Source organism: Lampris incognitus, chromosome 19 (assembly GCF_029633865.1).
Source record: "Lampris incognitus isolate fLamInc1 chromosome 19, fLamInc1.hap2, whole genome shotgun sequence".
Classification (NCBI taxonomy): Eukaryota; Metazoa; Chordata; class Actinopteri; order Lampriformes; family Lampridae; genus Lampris; species Lampris incognitus.
In genome coordinates, this window is record NC_079229.1 from 7,034,957 (window position 1) to 7,050,240 (window position 15,284).

General features: G+C 51.9%; 1 protein-coding gene across 1 annotated transcript in view; it reads left to right on the forward strand.

Moving 5' to 3' along the window:
- The first annotated feature begins 1,036 nt into the window (after positions 1 to 1,036).
- The window catches only part of atp8a2 (ATPase phospholipid transporting 8A2), a 26,830-nt gene continuing 12,582 nt past the window's right edge, over positions 1,037 to 15,284 (forward strand). The window contains 16 exon segments of the mRNA XM_056299860.1: positions 1,037 to 1,149; positions 2,102 to 2,246; positions 5,353 to 5,452; positions 6,446 to 6,544; positions 6,686 to 6,731; positions 6,993 to 7,033; positions 7,377 to 7,450; positions 7,810 to 7,879; positions 8,004 to 8,131; positions 9,169 to 9,280; positions 11,580 to 11,748; positions 12,602 to 12,729; positions 12,932 to 13,009; positions 13,290 to 13,378; positions 13,705 to 13,749; positions 14,858 to 14,934. Of these exon segments, the coding sequence (XP_056155835.1) occupies positions 2,146 to 2,246; positions 5,353 to 5,452; positions 6,446 to 6,544; positions 6,686 to 6,731; positions 6,993 to 7,033; positions 7,377 to 7,450; positions 7,810 to 7,879; positions 8,004 to 8,131; positions 9,169 to 9,280; positions 11,580 to 11,748; positions 12,602 to 12,729; positions 12,932 to 13,009; positions 13,290 to 13,378; positions 13,705 to 13,749; positions 14,858 to 14,934 (1,357 nt within the window). The 5' untranslated portion in view covers positions 1,037 to 1,149; positions 2,102 to 2,145.

Consider the following 15,284-nt stretch of genomic DNA (forward strand, 5'->3'; position numbering starts at 1 on the left):
ATCGTGATGGATGGCTCTGGCCTCCAGGAGGTCATTCGACTCTTCCGTGGGCAGTGGGGTTGGCTTGGTGGTTTTAGTGGCCTCCCAGCAAGAGGGTCCTGGGTTCACTTCCAGCCCATCTGTGTGGACTTTGCATGTTCTTTCTCCCTTTGTCTGTGAGGGTTTCCTCTGGGTACTCCACTCTCTTCCCCCCAGTCCGAAGGCCGGCCGGTATATGTTAGGCTAGTCCGAGTCTCTCCAGCGCCTCTTCCTGCCGTCCAACCAGCCACCGCTGGGATCAACTCCAGTCCTCCGCAAGCCAGCATTTGTTTAAAGGTGTCATAAATAACCGGGTGACTCGGGTTCTAAAAATATCCTCGATGACCATTCGACGCTTTGTTTAATATCTTCATGCATGCCTAGAAATGCCGGGTAGGGCAGCGAAGCGGTTAGACGACTGTTGCGGCGACTGGTTATCTGAGTTGAGCGAATGGATGAAAGCAAAGATGCACAAGAAGGAGGCGGGAGCCAACAAGTATCTCAAGTTTGGGACAATTTTTAGCTCCGATGCAAAGGAGAGCGCGGTGGCCTGCAAGCGGTGCAAAAAGCTCAACTTTGCTTACTTGCAACAGCACAACGTCCACGTGTTGCAGCACCTCATGCCCCCCAAATTTATAATCTCACTTGACTGGCACCCTTTCTGTAGGCTCACAAGGCAGAAGAAAACAGGGGGGCAACCCAAGAAGCAAGGGGGGGGGGTGTAAATTGTACACCAGAGTGAACCCCACGTCGCTAACTCTGTTGCTCTTAATGCAGCTCTTAAATAAAAACTGCTTTTCTCTCTTTTCTAAGTAACTCGGTTAACCGGCAGCCATAGATGAGACTAAGCATAGATGATGGCCGGACGCTAGAGGCAATATTAGGTTTCTGGCCCTTTAAATCCCGAGCGCCTGCTTGTCCCTCTGCAGCAGAGAAGGAGCTCCGCGGGGTTTCTCTGTGAACAGCTCGCCGCCGTTGCTCACATGGCTCGCGTCGGATCGGGAGGCTGAAAAGGGTCTCGCTTTCCTCTCCCTCCCCCCCCCCCTCCTTCCTCCTTCCCTACCTAACCCGGCAGACGGGACAGATGACTCGGCGGCGCAGGAGATCTGCGGGCCACTATCTTGCACAAAGGTTAGTCTCCGCACCCCCCCCCCGCAACCCCCGCCCCCGAAGCCGGAGGAGCGGGAGCGGGAGCGAGCGAGAGGAGCGTGGCTCACATCTGTCCTCGCCCGCGCTCGCCTGTGTGGGCAGCTGGGTAAACTAAGCTGCCCGCCGCGGTGCCGGCGGTCCCCCCGGACCTGTTTGCGTTTCTGGCCCCCCTGTGACGGGAAACGGTCGCGCTGAAACCGCCGCCGATCACGACGCTTCCGCCCGGGTTTCGGTTTCTGGGAGAAAGCGGAGAAATGACAAAAGGGCGGTCTTGTCGGGGGGGGGGGGGTCCGGCCGGGGGTCCCGTCGTTTCTCTCGGCTCTTCTTACTTTTCTGCTCCCCCCCCCCTTTTTTTTTTTTTTTTGGAGTAATTTCGCGCGCAGGTGCGAGCGCACTGCGGCGGCGGCGGCGGCGGCGGCGGCCGCGTCGCGCTCCTACTTTGTTCTACGGGACAAGTTGACGGCGCGGATCAAATAGACCAACGCACCGGGTGTTTGTTCGCCATTGTGCACCCCTCAGCACATTCATTCTATACAGGGGGTCCCGGTGGGCGTCGCGCGGCGTGTGTGTGTGTGTGTGTGTGTGTGTGTGTGCATTGACGGTACATGCATTAATACTGACAGACGAGGGGGGGCAGAGTGGGGAAACGTCACTACAATCGACCGCCGGCTTACATCAGCACACGGTAGTCTCTGGTAATCGGAGCCCGCACACTTTTCTTTCTCTCTCCCCTCCCCTCCCCTCCTCTCCCCTCCTCCTTCCCCCTCCACCACCACCACCACCGAACCGTAAAACGGCGTCTCTTGTCGCACGATTTCTCTCTGCCTCCCCGCTCGCACGCACGCACGCACGCGCTCGCGCTCGCGCTCGCTCGCACGCACGCTCACACTTAACCCAGCCTCGCCTCTCTCCCATCAACTGAACGGGTTTGCAGGACCTGCTTGCTCGTCCGCCGGTTACCGCAAGGCAGACGATGAGATGTCCGGGACCACTTCGCAGGCGGATCCGGTAGATGCCACGGCGCGGACGGTTCTGCTCAACCGGCCCCAGAGCACCAAGTTCTGTGACAACCACGTCAGGTAGGTGGGGGATTTCCCTGCTTCTCTTTTGGTTCTGATGTGAAAATGTTGGCACGGTAGAGCTATTCTGTCCCGCCACCGTACCCGTAGCCGTGCGGGTCCAGAATGGGACCGGGTCCGACTGATTTGACACTTTCCAGATTTTACTGTTCAAGGATATTGTGTTGCTGCTCCCCCCCCCCCCCGTCACAGGGTAATGGAAAATCTGTTGAGGGGGATGTTTTTTTTTTTTTTGTTTTTTTTTTTAGTTTCACAATCGCTACAAAGTTGAAACTTAAGGTCCACTGATAAGGGCTGTTTAATCATTCACTCATTAAGAGGCCGTTTGGAGCTCCTCGTCCCAAAGGTTCAGCGCCAAAGCGCCTGTCTTTGCTCGAGCCCAAGCCGGAAAAGATGCTTTGTTAAGCACCCTTACACTGCCGCCTGACGTCATCAATAAGGCCCTATGAATATTCCAAGCTGTCAACGCAAGTCAAGTAAACACAATGTAGGAGCGTGCATTACAGGCGGCGTACCAGGCGGCTTTAACTTGCTCCCAAGTGTGTTCGCCGTTTAAAAACGTGTGGGGGGGGGGGTTCTTTTTTTGATCGGATCAACAGGTCCGGATTCGAAAAGGTAGGGTGGTTCCCCCCCACCTTCGCCGATCTGGCACCTTGAGCAGATTCTGATTGGGATCTAAATCCGGGGTCTTCGGAATAGATCCGTGGGTTCGTTCGTCTCCGGTGACCGAATAATGTACGATGGCCTTACCCTGGGTCAAAGGTAATAAGAACCGGTCTCTAACTCACGCCGCTCTGTGCTGATCAGTGGAGCGTAGTCCAATCTACACCCGTGTAGGGGTCACTGGAGTGTTTAGTGCCAGAACACTTTCTCTATCCCCCCCTCTGCACAGTACAGAGACCACCCCCCCCCCTGTATGTTCATCCCAACAGAGGTTTTTTAGCTTTTGATTATCCAAATCTCATTACTTCCTCACGCATTCTCGGATATTACACCTCCATCCTATGTTATGCACTTTCCCTGGGTGTGTTGCATTTAATCGTCCCCTCGGGTCGAATTCCTCCTCACGTTTGCACATTTACCTGGTTAATTGAGCAGTTTCTGACTCCATCTCCCCGAGTCGGGTTCGAGGGAGGCTCGGCGATAGCCTTGAGCCGCCGCGGCTAACACGTGGGTGAACGTTCTGGGGTTGTGCGGTTATCTCCCCCGGGCAGGTCCTAACAGAATCTGCATCGGCGGGCAATCTCTTTTATCAACATCCTAGCAGCTGTCGTCTGCATGTTTCATGGGCCCCGGCCGTGGCTAGGAGCGCTAAGTAGCTGCGTTCGAGTCGAGCCGACAGACTTTACAGTACGTCTCTTTGTCTTGCTGCTTTCATCGCTGTATTTGCATCGGCGTGTACAGACCGTGTCCGGCGCCATAGGGGACAGCGGGCCCCGCGTTGTGTGCGGGCGAAGGCCTCTAGCCAGCGGGGCGTCCATTGATCTGTCATTACTGTCAGGAAATTAGATTTTACTTTAAAAGGAACCTATTTCAGAGCCGCTGATGAGATTAAGGCGAGCCCCCCCCCCCCCCCGGCTCATCCGATTGGACCGCGTGTCGGGTTCCCCCCTCCCCCCGGGGCGATGATTGGGTGGACCGCAGGAGTCTACCTCCGGACACAGGCCCTGTGGGACGCCCCCGGTGTTGCTGCGTGTCTTCGGTTGGTGTCTGAAAGGTTCAGCCCCCCCCCCCGTATTGATTTTGCTGAGATTAAAGGCTCGCCCGTTTCAGCCCTCCCGCTGCTCTCCGTCGCCCTCCTCTTCCACCGTCATATCCTATAGTCCACGGCGGTTTTCATACCGAGGTCCAAGTGCCGCTCTCCCTTCCCATCCTCATCATATATACACAAGCGCGGGGAAAAACAACATTCTTGGGCATAGAGAAATAATGAGAAGATATATTTTGCCAACACCATTAAACCTGCCTGAATGATGGTTATCTGCCTTCACCACGCAGGGAAAACCCCTCCCCCTCTCCTCTCACGTAAGGCCGGGGTTACTCGAAGCCTTTCACCTAAGCACATGCTATTGTCCTATAAGGACTATGCTCGGTCCCGAAACATGAGGGGAACATCACCCCTGCAGCTCACAGCTGTTAACACAACCGGCCGTGTGTGTGTGTGTGTGTGTGTGTGTGTGTGTGTGTGTGTGTGTGTTAGAAAGAGTGTAGAGTCCGGTATCATTGGACTGTGATTAGATTAAAGCAGCTTTATCTGCTGGATCATGTATGTGGTTTCAGCCACTCCAGGTCATCCAGAGCAACAGGGACACAACTGTTGTGCATGTGTTTGTGTGTGTGTGTGTGTGTGTGTGTGTGTGTGTACACATGCGGGCATGCATGAGTGTCAGGCAAGCAGCTGTTCCAGCTCTGTTGGGTATGTGTCTTTTTCCTTGGGTTGTTTGTGTAAGTCTCTGTTTTTCTGGCAATTTGTATATGTGTGCGTGTGCACACAAACGTGGATATGTGATTGCAGGGGAAGTGGAGGTTCGTCTCCAAGGAGACGTGCTGAAGGGAGGTAGCTTGCTACTCGACATTACACACACACTACAGACTAAAGCAACAGACGCCATCCTGCAAAACCCTTACATTTCGTTTTTGACTCTAAGGGAAAAGCTAAGGCCGGCACTAAGGCTGAATTTTATTTTTGGCGTCTCTAAAAGCCCTTACGGTAGCTCCTGGCTATATCAAGGCTTATCAATACCGGTGATTGACTGACAAGCTGAAGCTGCCAAGGCCCCTCACACGTCTTTTTTTTTGGGGGATTCGGGGGGTCTAAATTTAGAATATTGTTCTGTCAGACCCGGGCTATTTATAGGGGGGTGACTGTCCCTATGCCCATTAATGGATCTGTTTGTCCTCCCCGGGGCACACCTGAGTGTCTACTTGCAGTTGAAGTGAAGCATCAATGGAAACCAGATAGAGTATCTGGTCCTCTACTTAGAGCCAACTCGGGTGCTGCACGTCTTGGCCGGGCCAGTCGTCCGCACCACGTGTGTGTGCACATGCTTGGTTTTGCCTCCGTCTGAATGTAAACAGGTTTGTCTTGTCTGCTCTCCTTCCTCAGTACCACCAAGTATGGGGTGCTCACTTTTCTTCCTCGGTTCCTGTACGAGCAGATCAGACGGGCCGCCAACGCTTTCTTCCTGTTCATCGCTCTCATGCAGGTACCCCCCCACCCCCCCTACTCCCCTATGCCCCAGCAACAGCCATCTGCCCCTGTTACCTGGATGTAATTCATGTTTGTTTGGTTTGGTCTGAATTCGTGTCCTGTGCAGGCTTTTAGATGTTAGTGGGGCTTGGAAATAGTGCTAGACGATAGCATTTAATATTATCATGATAATCCTATATATTTTTTTTTTCAGAAACTCTCAGCGGTGTTGATAAAAGTGTTCAACAAAAAAAAAACACTATATATATATATATATACGTATATATTTATATAAAATCCCACTTGCATGTTTCAGAATCCAACTGAGATACATCATATTTGGCGCTGTAAAGCGTAATATCCAGCCAAAACTACTATTCAAATAATACTGCGTCAAATAATTCAGACCTCAATATGCAAGACATTTTTAGTTGATTCATTCGTGTTATCGTTAATTTAGATGACAAAATAATGTATGCATGAGGTGCTGCAACACGTGGACGTTGTGCTGTTGCAAGAAAGCAAAGTTGAGCTTTTTGCACCGCTTGCAGGCCACCGCGCTCTCCTTTGCATATGACAATATCTACATTTCCTGTTCAACTTTTATTTGTTTTCAGTACACATTCTGCAGAAGTCGCACTGAACGTGTACCGAAAACACATTCCACCGGCCTCGGTCATGTGGCTAATAAAACAATCTAATCTAATCTGACGTCGTGTGTATTACGGAAAAAAAATGAAATTTCCTCCTGATGTGATTACCAGTGACATACTACAGACACTAATACTGAAATATTCCCCAGCCCTGCTCGGGAAATGTCCTAATGATATGTGGTCTGTGCAGAGTAAAGCCGAGCCCAAATTATATGCTCGTCCAAGGACGGAGGATCTAATTTGAGGCCGGGACTTAACGACGCCTGACCCATTCCAGCGAAGCCACTTCATACTTATTATCAGCCAGGTCGTAAACGTGGGTTGCCTGAGCGCTCTTCTTCGTTCATCGTTCACAGCAAATCCCCGACGTCTCGCCGACGGGCCGCTACACCACCCTGGTACCGCTCATCTTCATCCTCACCGTGGCCGGGATCAAAGAGATCATAGAGGACTATGTGAGTATCCCGGCGCCTCCTGCTGTCCGGAGGGCAGAGGACCGTCATGGTGGGCGCTCGTGTGGGATTTTTATTAGGGTGGTGTGGAATGGAAGGAGACACTAGACGAGCTTGTTATCACCTTCGTCTCTGTCTTTGCAGAAAAGACACAAGGCGGACAACACGGTTAATAAGAAGAAGACAACAGGTATAGGTTGTGCGTGTGCACCTGTGAGAGTGTGTGTGCGTTTGTGTGTTCGTGTGTGCCAAGTACGTGTGTTTTTCCACGGGTGGCCCTGTGTCTGCTCGTGTGGGTTTTGTCTGCCTTTCATGGATGAGTGAGTGGCTGTTGTTTGTCACTCAGCACTGGGTGAATGCTGCATCCATAGGCCATAGTTTAGTCACTATGAATACTGTATGAGAGCTGCTCTATAGGCTGGCTGATGGCTGTGTTGTCCTTGTCTCTCAGTGCTGCGGAATGGAGCCTGGCAGACTGTCATCTGGAAACAGGTAACCCTATCATCGCCGCCATCATCCCTGTTTCTCTCTCTCTATCTCTCTCTCTCTCTCTCTCTCTCCCTCTCCTCTCTCTCTCATTTGTTTCTAATGCCAGTCTGCCTGGTGCAGACTAATTACCAGTCTCAACAATTCCATGTGCCGCTCACTGTCACTTTCTCTCTCTCTCTATCACCCTACTCGTTGCTAATTAACCCTCTTTGTTCTCTCCCTATCTCTGTCTGTTACCCTTGACCCCCTCTGCCCCCACTCCTCTTTTTAACAACCCTGGTTTCCCTCCTGCTCATCTTTCTCCCCTCTGTCTTATACTGTTGCAATGCTGCATCCTGGCCGTAAGGTGGCAGTAGGAGACATAGTGAAGGTGACCAATGGCCAGCACCTTCCAGCTGACATGGTCATAGTGTCCTCCAGGTCAGCCTAGTGTGTGTGTGTGTGTGTGTGTGTGTGTGCATGCATGCGTGTGTTTATGTATGTGTGTGTGTGCGCTTATGTATGGACATGCATGTGTGAGTTTTTTGGGGGGGGTTTCTGTGCAAGTATGTGCATTAATGCATGGAAGTGTCTGTCTTGCAGAGCAATGGATTGTGGTGTGTTGTATGTTTACTATCCCTGAGCCCTGTTGATCTGATCTGGAGATTTTATAGTTCAGTTGTGATTATACATTTGGGTTTACTGTTAATTTAATGTGTTTTATCATTTCTGACTCACAGTACTGTAACTAGTAGTGTTTTCAGCAGTGAGTTAATGTGATTGCCGTCGCTTCTCCACAGTGAACCCCAGGCCATGTGTTACACCGAGACCTCCAATCTGGATGGGGAGACCAACCTGAAGATCAGACAGGTAGGGTGCAAGTAAACGACCATGGAGTTTGTAGTTGAATACCCATAGCTGCTTATATTCTCCACAGTGTGTACTGTGAATGAAGCCGTGTGTGTCTGTGTCCCATGTCCGTGCTGTGTCCCAGGGTCTCCCCCTTACAGCAGGTCTCCAGTCCCTCGAAGAGCTGATGGCTCTGTCTGGTCGTCTGGAGTGTGAAGGTCCCAACAGACACCTCTATGATTTTACTGGCACGCTGCGACTGGAAAACCAGAAGTAAACTCCCCCTCCCACCACAATCACACACACACACACACACACACACACACACACACACACACACACACACACACACACACACACACACACACACACACACACACACTCTCATTCACCATTAAGCCCTGGGTCAATCTGCTGTGCAGCCTAATGAATTATCACTCAGATTTATTGCTTAACAACAGTCGTAAAATGGACATTTCTTGAATGGCAAGCCAAAAATAAAATGCCTCAATTAAATAGAATATCTAAATGATCTAATAAGAGATAAAACATGAGAAATAGTTACCCAATCCTAGTGTGTGTGTGTGTGTGTGTGTGAGTGATATGTAAATCAGTGGGGATGTGTTTATATATACAGTACTTATAAAAAATATTCACCCGCTCGGAGGCTTTTATGATTTGTTGTTTTACAGCGTTGAATCACAGTGGATTTAATTGACCTTTCGCAAAGTCCCGCCCTCCCCTTAGTTACTGTTGCTATGCCCGTCAAGCATTTCAGAACTATCCAGGAAGTAGCCGGAAAACACCAAAACACGAAGGAAGAAATCGGCGCATTGTGTGGGTAAAAGTAACAGTAATAATACGTTAGCTGTATTAGCTATCCATAACAGCTAGTAGCTAGCTTAGCTCGGAGCAGACGGGTATTTTTGTTGGTTTTGGATGGATTCAGCTGGCCATGGGGTTCTGCTATACTGCCAAATCTATTGCCCACATTGCGCTTCTTGCGTTCTGGGTTTCGGGAAGGGAAAGAGAATGACACCCCCTCCGAACTTTTCACATATCTAGTATCTGATCTGCAGATCCCATAGGCCCACCGCTTCAGCATTTTGTTGCGTGTTTGAAAGCTTGACGGACCGTTGCTAAGGGAGGATTGGACCAGCACCGCTCTGGGGCGGTACTTTGCGAAAGGTCAATTGGGCTTTTTTGACAATGATCACCAGAAAGAGACACTTGGACACTTTCATGTCAATATGTCGGTAATTACAGGCACCGTATATTTGTATTTATATGTATCTCCTCTCTGTCCTCAGTCCGGTTCCTCTTGGCCCGGACCAGGTGTTGCTACGTGGCGCCCAGCTCCGAAACACGCAGTGGGTTGTGGGAATCGTCGTCTACACCGGACATGACTCCAAACTGATGCAGGTAAACCCAAAGACTTTGGATAGTCGCCCTGGGTTAGAGCCAAGTTATCGGCGGTTCCTCCGACGACGACCCGCCGGCTTGGGACGTCAAGAGGGGACGTGTTTCTGGAGCCGTTGGGCTTTTGATTATGAGCCGAAACAGTCGTATGTCCAAGTGAGTAAGGACGTCTTCTCCTAACTGGAAGGTCCAGGTTTGACGCTCAAACCTGGACCTGGACCGGTGATGTTCTGTAGCTCAACCTGCTCTGTGTCCCACCCGTGGAGGGCGGCGAGTGGAAATATATACAAGCCTCCTCTCCGGGGCGTCAGTAGAGTGTAACAAACGTACTGATGTCTGCCCTGTGAGTTTCACAGGAGTATTTCAGCTTCTCAAGAAGACTGTCCAATCTAATCCTGAGCTGGGGAATCTTTTTTGGGACCCCCCCCCCCTTTTTTATCCCCAGTTGTACTTGGCTCTTCCGAGCCGTCCCGGTCGCCGCTCCATCCCCTCTGCCGATCCGGGGAGGGCACTAGACTATCACACGCCTCCTCCCATACATGTGGAGTCGCCAGCCGCTTCTTTTCACCTGGCAGTGAGGAGTTTCGCCAGGGGGACGTAGCACGTCCCCCCCAGTTCCCCCTCCCCCGCAAACAGGCGCCCTGGCTGACCAGAAGAGGCGCTAGTGCAGCGACCAGGACACATACCCACATCCGGCTTCCCACCCGCAGACACGGCCAATTGTGTCTGTAGGGACGCCCGGCCAAGCCGGAGGTAACACGGGGATTCGAACCGGCGACCCCTGTGTTGGTAGACAACGGAATAGGCCGTCACGCTACCCGGACGCCCCTGATACTGCCATTTTGAAACTGCAACACTAACTGGAACAAACCCTAGAGCCACCAAGGAATAAACCTCCGCCTGTCTCTGACATCCAGACTCTCCAGGAGAGAATACACCGCCGTTCCTCTTTCAGGCTCCGCCAGTCGACATGCCTCCCAAGCAATGTAATGAAGGGGGAATCGGATGATATCGGCGTTTGTTTTGGGGAAAACAGAAGCCGCGGATCAGATTTCAGACATTACAGCTGCCTAAAGATGAAGGCGGCGCGGCCTGACCCTGCCGGGAAGATGATTACAGAGCAGCCCAGCTGAAGGACTTGGAACGAAATCTAATGAGTGTGCCTCTCCCGTCTGTACTGGGGGACAAAACGCTCCAAAGAAAATACTTAGATAAGTCGACTAGCCGGCTTGTAGCCCCTCTAAACATTCGGCACAGAAAACTGTTAGAGACCTGAGATTTGAAAGAAATGCACGAATATTACGCTGGGTGGCGTGCGATACAGATGTCACTCCAGCCGAATCGGGACAGCGGGCAGATTTGGGTATCGCCTCATATTGCAGAATCTCCTCCAGTACTGGATTAGATTCCTCTCAGCGACTCACAGAGACCTGGTCTGGAGAAAGGTATCTTCAGTTGAGACGTTATTTTGATAAAAAAAAAAACATTATAAAACCAGCGGGGAGGCGGGAACGAGCCCGACAGGGCTATTTATCAACGGGTGTAACGGTAATACGAGCGGAAAACTGTTTTCCATGATTTATTCCGCTTTACAAACAGGCAGGGGTCTCCGCAAGGATGGGGAAGGAAGCTAGCATGCAGTTAACTGAAGATGATTGGCTAAACATCTGTAGGACGCGGTCCACCGCCTCTAGCTCACATCTGGAGGGAATTCACCTGGAAAAACACTTTGAGGTTTTCCGTAACTCCAAAAATCAAAAGCTTACCGGCCGACGATCCAGGACACAGACGGTGTTGGGGGAGGTGTGGTAACATGTCTGCCGGCCATTTCCTCTTACTGGGTAGATGGAGTAACAGGGATCAGATCAATAATCGGCTCACAAGGGGCGTCCGTGTAGTATGGCGGTCTATCCCGTCGCCTACCAACACGGGGATCGGCGGTTTGAATCCCCGTGTTACAATTGGCCGTGTCTGCGGGTGGGAAGCCGGATGTGGGTATGTGTCCTGGTCGCTGCACTAGCGCCTCCTCTGGTCGGTCGGGGCGCCTGTTTGGGGGGTGGGGACTGGGGGGAATAGTGTGGTCCTCCCACGCGCTACGTCCCCCTGGTGAAACTCCTCACTGTCGGGTGAAAAGAAGCGGCTGGCGACTCCACATGTATGGGAGGAGGCATGTGGTAGTCTGCAGCCCTCCCCGGACCTGCAGGGTGGGGTAATTGGCCGGGTGCAATTGGGGATAAAAAAAAATTTTAAAAAAAGTCTCCAGCAGAGACATGACACGTGTGTTTGTTCCCCACCTTCCCAGAACTCAACCAAGGCGCCTCTGAAGCGCTCCAACGTGGAACGAGTGACCAACGTCCAGATCCTGGTCCTGTTCTGCATCCTGCTGGTCATGGCCCTGATCAGCTCTGTGGGCGCTGCCATCTGGAACAGGCAGCACACCGAGGAGGCCTGCTGGTACCTCTCCCGCGCTGGTGAGAACACACACACACACACACACGCACACACGCACACACACACACACACACACACACACGCACACACACACACACACATGCAGGTGTTTAGCTTGGCCCTATAGAAATGTCTCATTAAATGGACGTAAGGTTAGCCTAGCAATGAATACAGCTCCACTATTGGACCAAGCTTCAGTTCTTTTTTTTGGGGGGGGGGGGTTTCCCCTTTTCTCCCCCATTATACTCGGCCAATTACCTCATTTCCCAAGCTGTCCCAGTCGCTGCTCCACCCCCCTCTGCCGATCCGGGGAGGGCTGCAGACCACCACATGCCTCCTCCCATACATGTGGAGTCGCCAGCCGCTTCTTCTCACCTGACAGTGAGGAGTTTCGCCAGGGGGACGTAGCGCGTGGGAGGGTCACGCTATTCCCCCTCAGTCCCCCCCCCCCTCCAAACAGGCGCCCCGACTGACTAGAGGAGGCGCTAGTGCGGTGACCAGGACACACACCCACATCCGGCTTCCCACCCGCCGACACGGCCAACTGGTGTCTGTCGGGACGCCCGACCGAGCCGGAGGTAACACGGGGATTCGAACCAGCGATCGCCGTGTTGGTAGAATAGACCGCCATACTGCCCGGATGCCCCCTCAAGCTTCAATTCCCTTGCCAGCAAGCGCCCACCTTGCCGAAATGTCCCTGAGCAACAAAATGGCAGCCTAACCAGCTTTCAGGGCTCTCGAGCTGCAGGTGGACCTGCTCTGTAAGGGAGCGGTCCCAGCAGGAATGTCTCCAGAGCCACGGTGTCGATGAGGCGTCACATGACTCAACTGTCAGTGAAGGTGTTTTTTTTGGGCGTGTCTGTTTGTACACAGGGGACATCTCCACTAACTTCGCTTACAACCTGCTGACGTTCATCATCCTCTACAATAACCTGATCCCGATCAGCCTGCTGGTCACTCTAGAGGTGGTCAAATTCACACAGGCGCTCTTCATCAACTGGGTATGGACTTTGTGTGGTGTGTGTGTGTGTGTGGTGTGTGTGTGTGTGGTGTGTGGTGTGTGTGGTGTGTGTGTGTGTGTGTGTGGTGTGTGTGTGTGTGTGTGTGGTGTGTGTGTGGTGTGTGTGTGTGGGCGCGGCTCTTGCGCTGAAACGTGCGTACATAGCCTGACATGCGTCCTCTTTCTGCCGGTGTTCGTTTCAGGACGTGGAGATGTACTACCCAGAGACGGACACGCCTGCCATGGCCCGGACGTCCAATCTCAACGAAGAACTGGGCCAAGTAAGAACGAGCTCCTCTTATTTCCCCCCCCTCGCCAATTAGAACGGGCGGCGGCTACGTCGCCGAGAGCTCGCGGCGTCCTCGTATTGACGTCGGGCGTTTTTGCGTTCGCTAATTCAGGGCGATTTAATTGTTTTGGTTAAAATGCCAAAATTTAAAAAAAAAAAGAGACCAAACTGCTGCAAAATTCTGCTCAGAGGCCCGTTTGGCTTTCGTCTGTTAACCATGGTGTGTGTTGCTCTCTCCTCCTCCCCCCCCCCCCCCCTTAATCCGTCCTCAGGTGAAGTACCTCTTCTCCGACAAGACTGGAACCCTGACCTGTAATGTCATGCACTTCAAGAAGTGCACCATCGCCGGGATAACATACGGGTCAGTTCCCTCTGTTTTGTAATTCCACCTTATCCGTTAGCCCACGCCCCCGCGAGGCGCCGCCTGAATCCGTAAGCCCGGAAGAGAGCGGCCCAGTGCCGCCGGAGAACCGGGGCCGGGTTCGCGTCACTAACCGGTTGATTGAGCAGAACTTTACGCAGACTAACTTGTGATTAAGGATGAGCTCGTTTCTAATTCAGAGTTGACGACTAATTTCTTTCTGCATGATTTGTTGATCGGGTCGTTGATCCAACTCTCGCATGATGAACTAATCGACTCCTCAACTGACTGATTCCTTTGCGATGCCGCTTCGCTCACCGCCGCAGCCACTTCCCCGATCTCGACTGTGAGCGTTCGATGGAGGACTTCAGGTCAGTGGATCCTCCTCTCCCCCTTTTCCAGCCCTTTATTCTCACTCTCTCTCTCTCTCTGTGTCTGACTCTCTGTCCCTCTCTCTTTTTCTCTTGGTGTCTCTTTCTCTCTCGCTCTTTTTCTCTCCCTCACGCTTTCTCTCTTGCTCTCTCTCTCACTCTCTCTCGCTCTCTTTTTCTCTCTCTTTCTCTCTTTTTCTCTTTTTTCTCTCTTGCCCTCTCGCTCTGGTTTTCTCTCTTGAACTCGCTCTCTTTCTTGCTCTCTTTTGCTCTTTTTTGTCTCTCTTTCTCTCGCTCTCTTACTTGCTGTTTTTCTCTCACTCTCTTTTTCTCTCCCTCTTGCCCTCTGTCTCTCTCTCTCTGTCTCTCCCTCTCTCTCCCTCTCTGTCTCGCTCTCTCTCTCTGTCTCTCTCGCTCTCTCTCTCTGTCTCTCCCTCTCTCTCTCTCTCTGTCTCTCTCGCTCTCCCTCTCTGTCTCTCTCTCTCTCTCTCTCTCTCTCTCTGTCTCTCCCTCTCTCTCTCTCTCTGTCTCTCTCGCTCTCCCTCTCTGTCTCTCTCTCTCTCCCTCTCTGTCTCTCTCTGTCTCTCTCTCTGTTTGTCTGTCTCTCCCTCTCTCTCTCTCTGTCTCTCCCTCTCTCTCTCTCTCTCTGTCTCTGTCTCTCTCTCTGTTTGTCTGTCTCTCCCTCTCTCTCTCTCTGTCTCTCCCTCTCTCTCTCTCTCTCTGTCTCTGTCTCTCTCTCTGTTTGTCTGTCTCTCCCTCTCTCTCTCTCTGTCTCTCCCTCTCTCTCTCTCTCTCTGTCTCTGTCTCTCTCTCTGTTTGTCTGTCTCTCCCTCTCTCTCTCTCTCTCTGTCTCTCCCTCTCTCTCTCTGTCTCTCGTAGTTTCAGCATGTTATTCAAAACTAATCAACGCCACATATCAGTAGAGGTCCATCTGATGTGATGTTATGATCCAAAAATGTTTCGCCTTTTCTATGAAAAACAAACCAGAGGGCAAGAAATTTCGCTTGCGTCGATATTTCACCACCCAGCAAACTTCAAAAAAGAAGAAGAAACAAACAGCATTATGACCCTTAGTTCCCTCCCGTCTTTCTCTCTCTCTCTCTCTCAGCCAACTGCCGTCCAACAGCAATAACTCCACAGAGTTTGACGACCCCGGCTCTCATCCAGAACATCGAAAAGAACCACGTAGGTGTCTCGGCTGTGTTTTTTTTTTATCAACTGTGGTGGGCTATCTGCTCTCCGTTCTAGTCTATTCGCTTATTCTTTGTTTAGATGCTTGGAAAGCAGCGTGGGAGGCGATGTGTGAAGGAGACGCATGAGAGAGAGAGAGAGAGAGAGAGGGAGAGAGAGAGAGAGAGAGAGGGAGGGAGGGAGAGAGAGAGAGAGAGAGAGAGAGAGAGAGAGAGAGAGAGAGAGAGAGAGAGAGAGAGAGAGAGAGAGAGAGAGAGAGAGAGAGAGAGAGAGAGAGAGAGAGAGAGAGAGAGAGAGAGGACAGAGAGAGAGACAGAGACAGAGAGGGAGAGACAGAGAGAGAC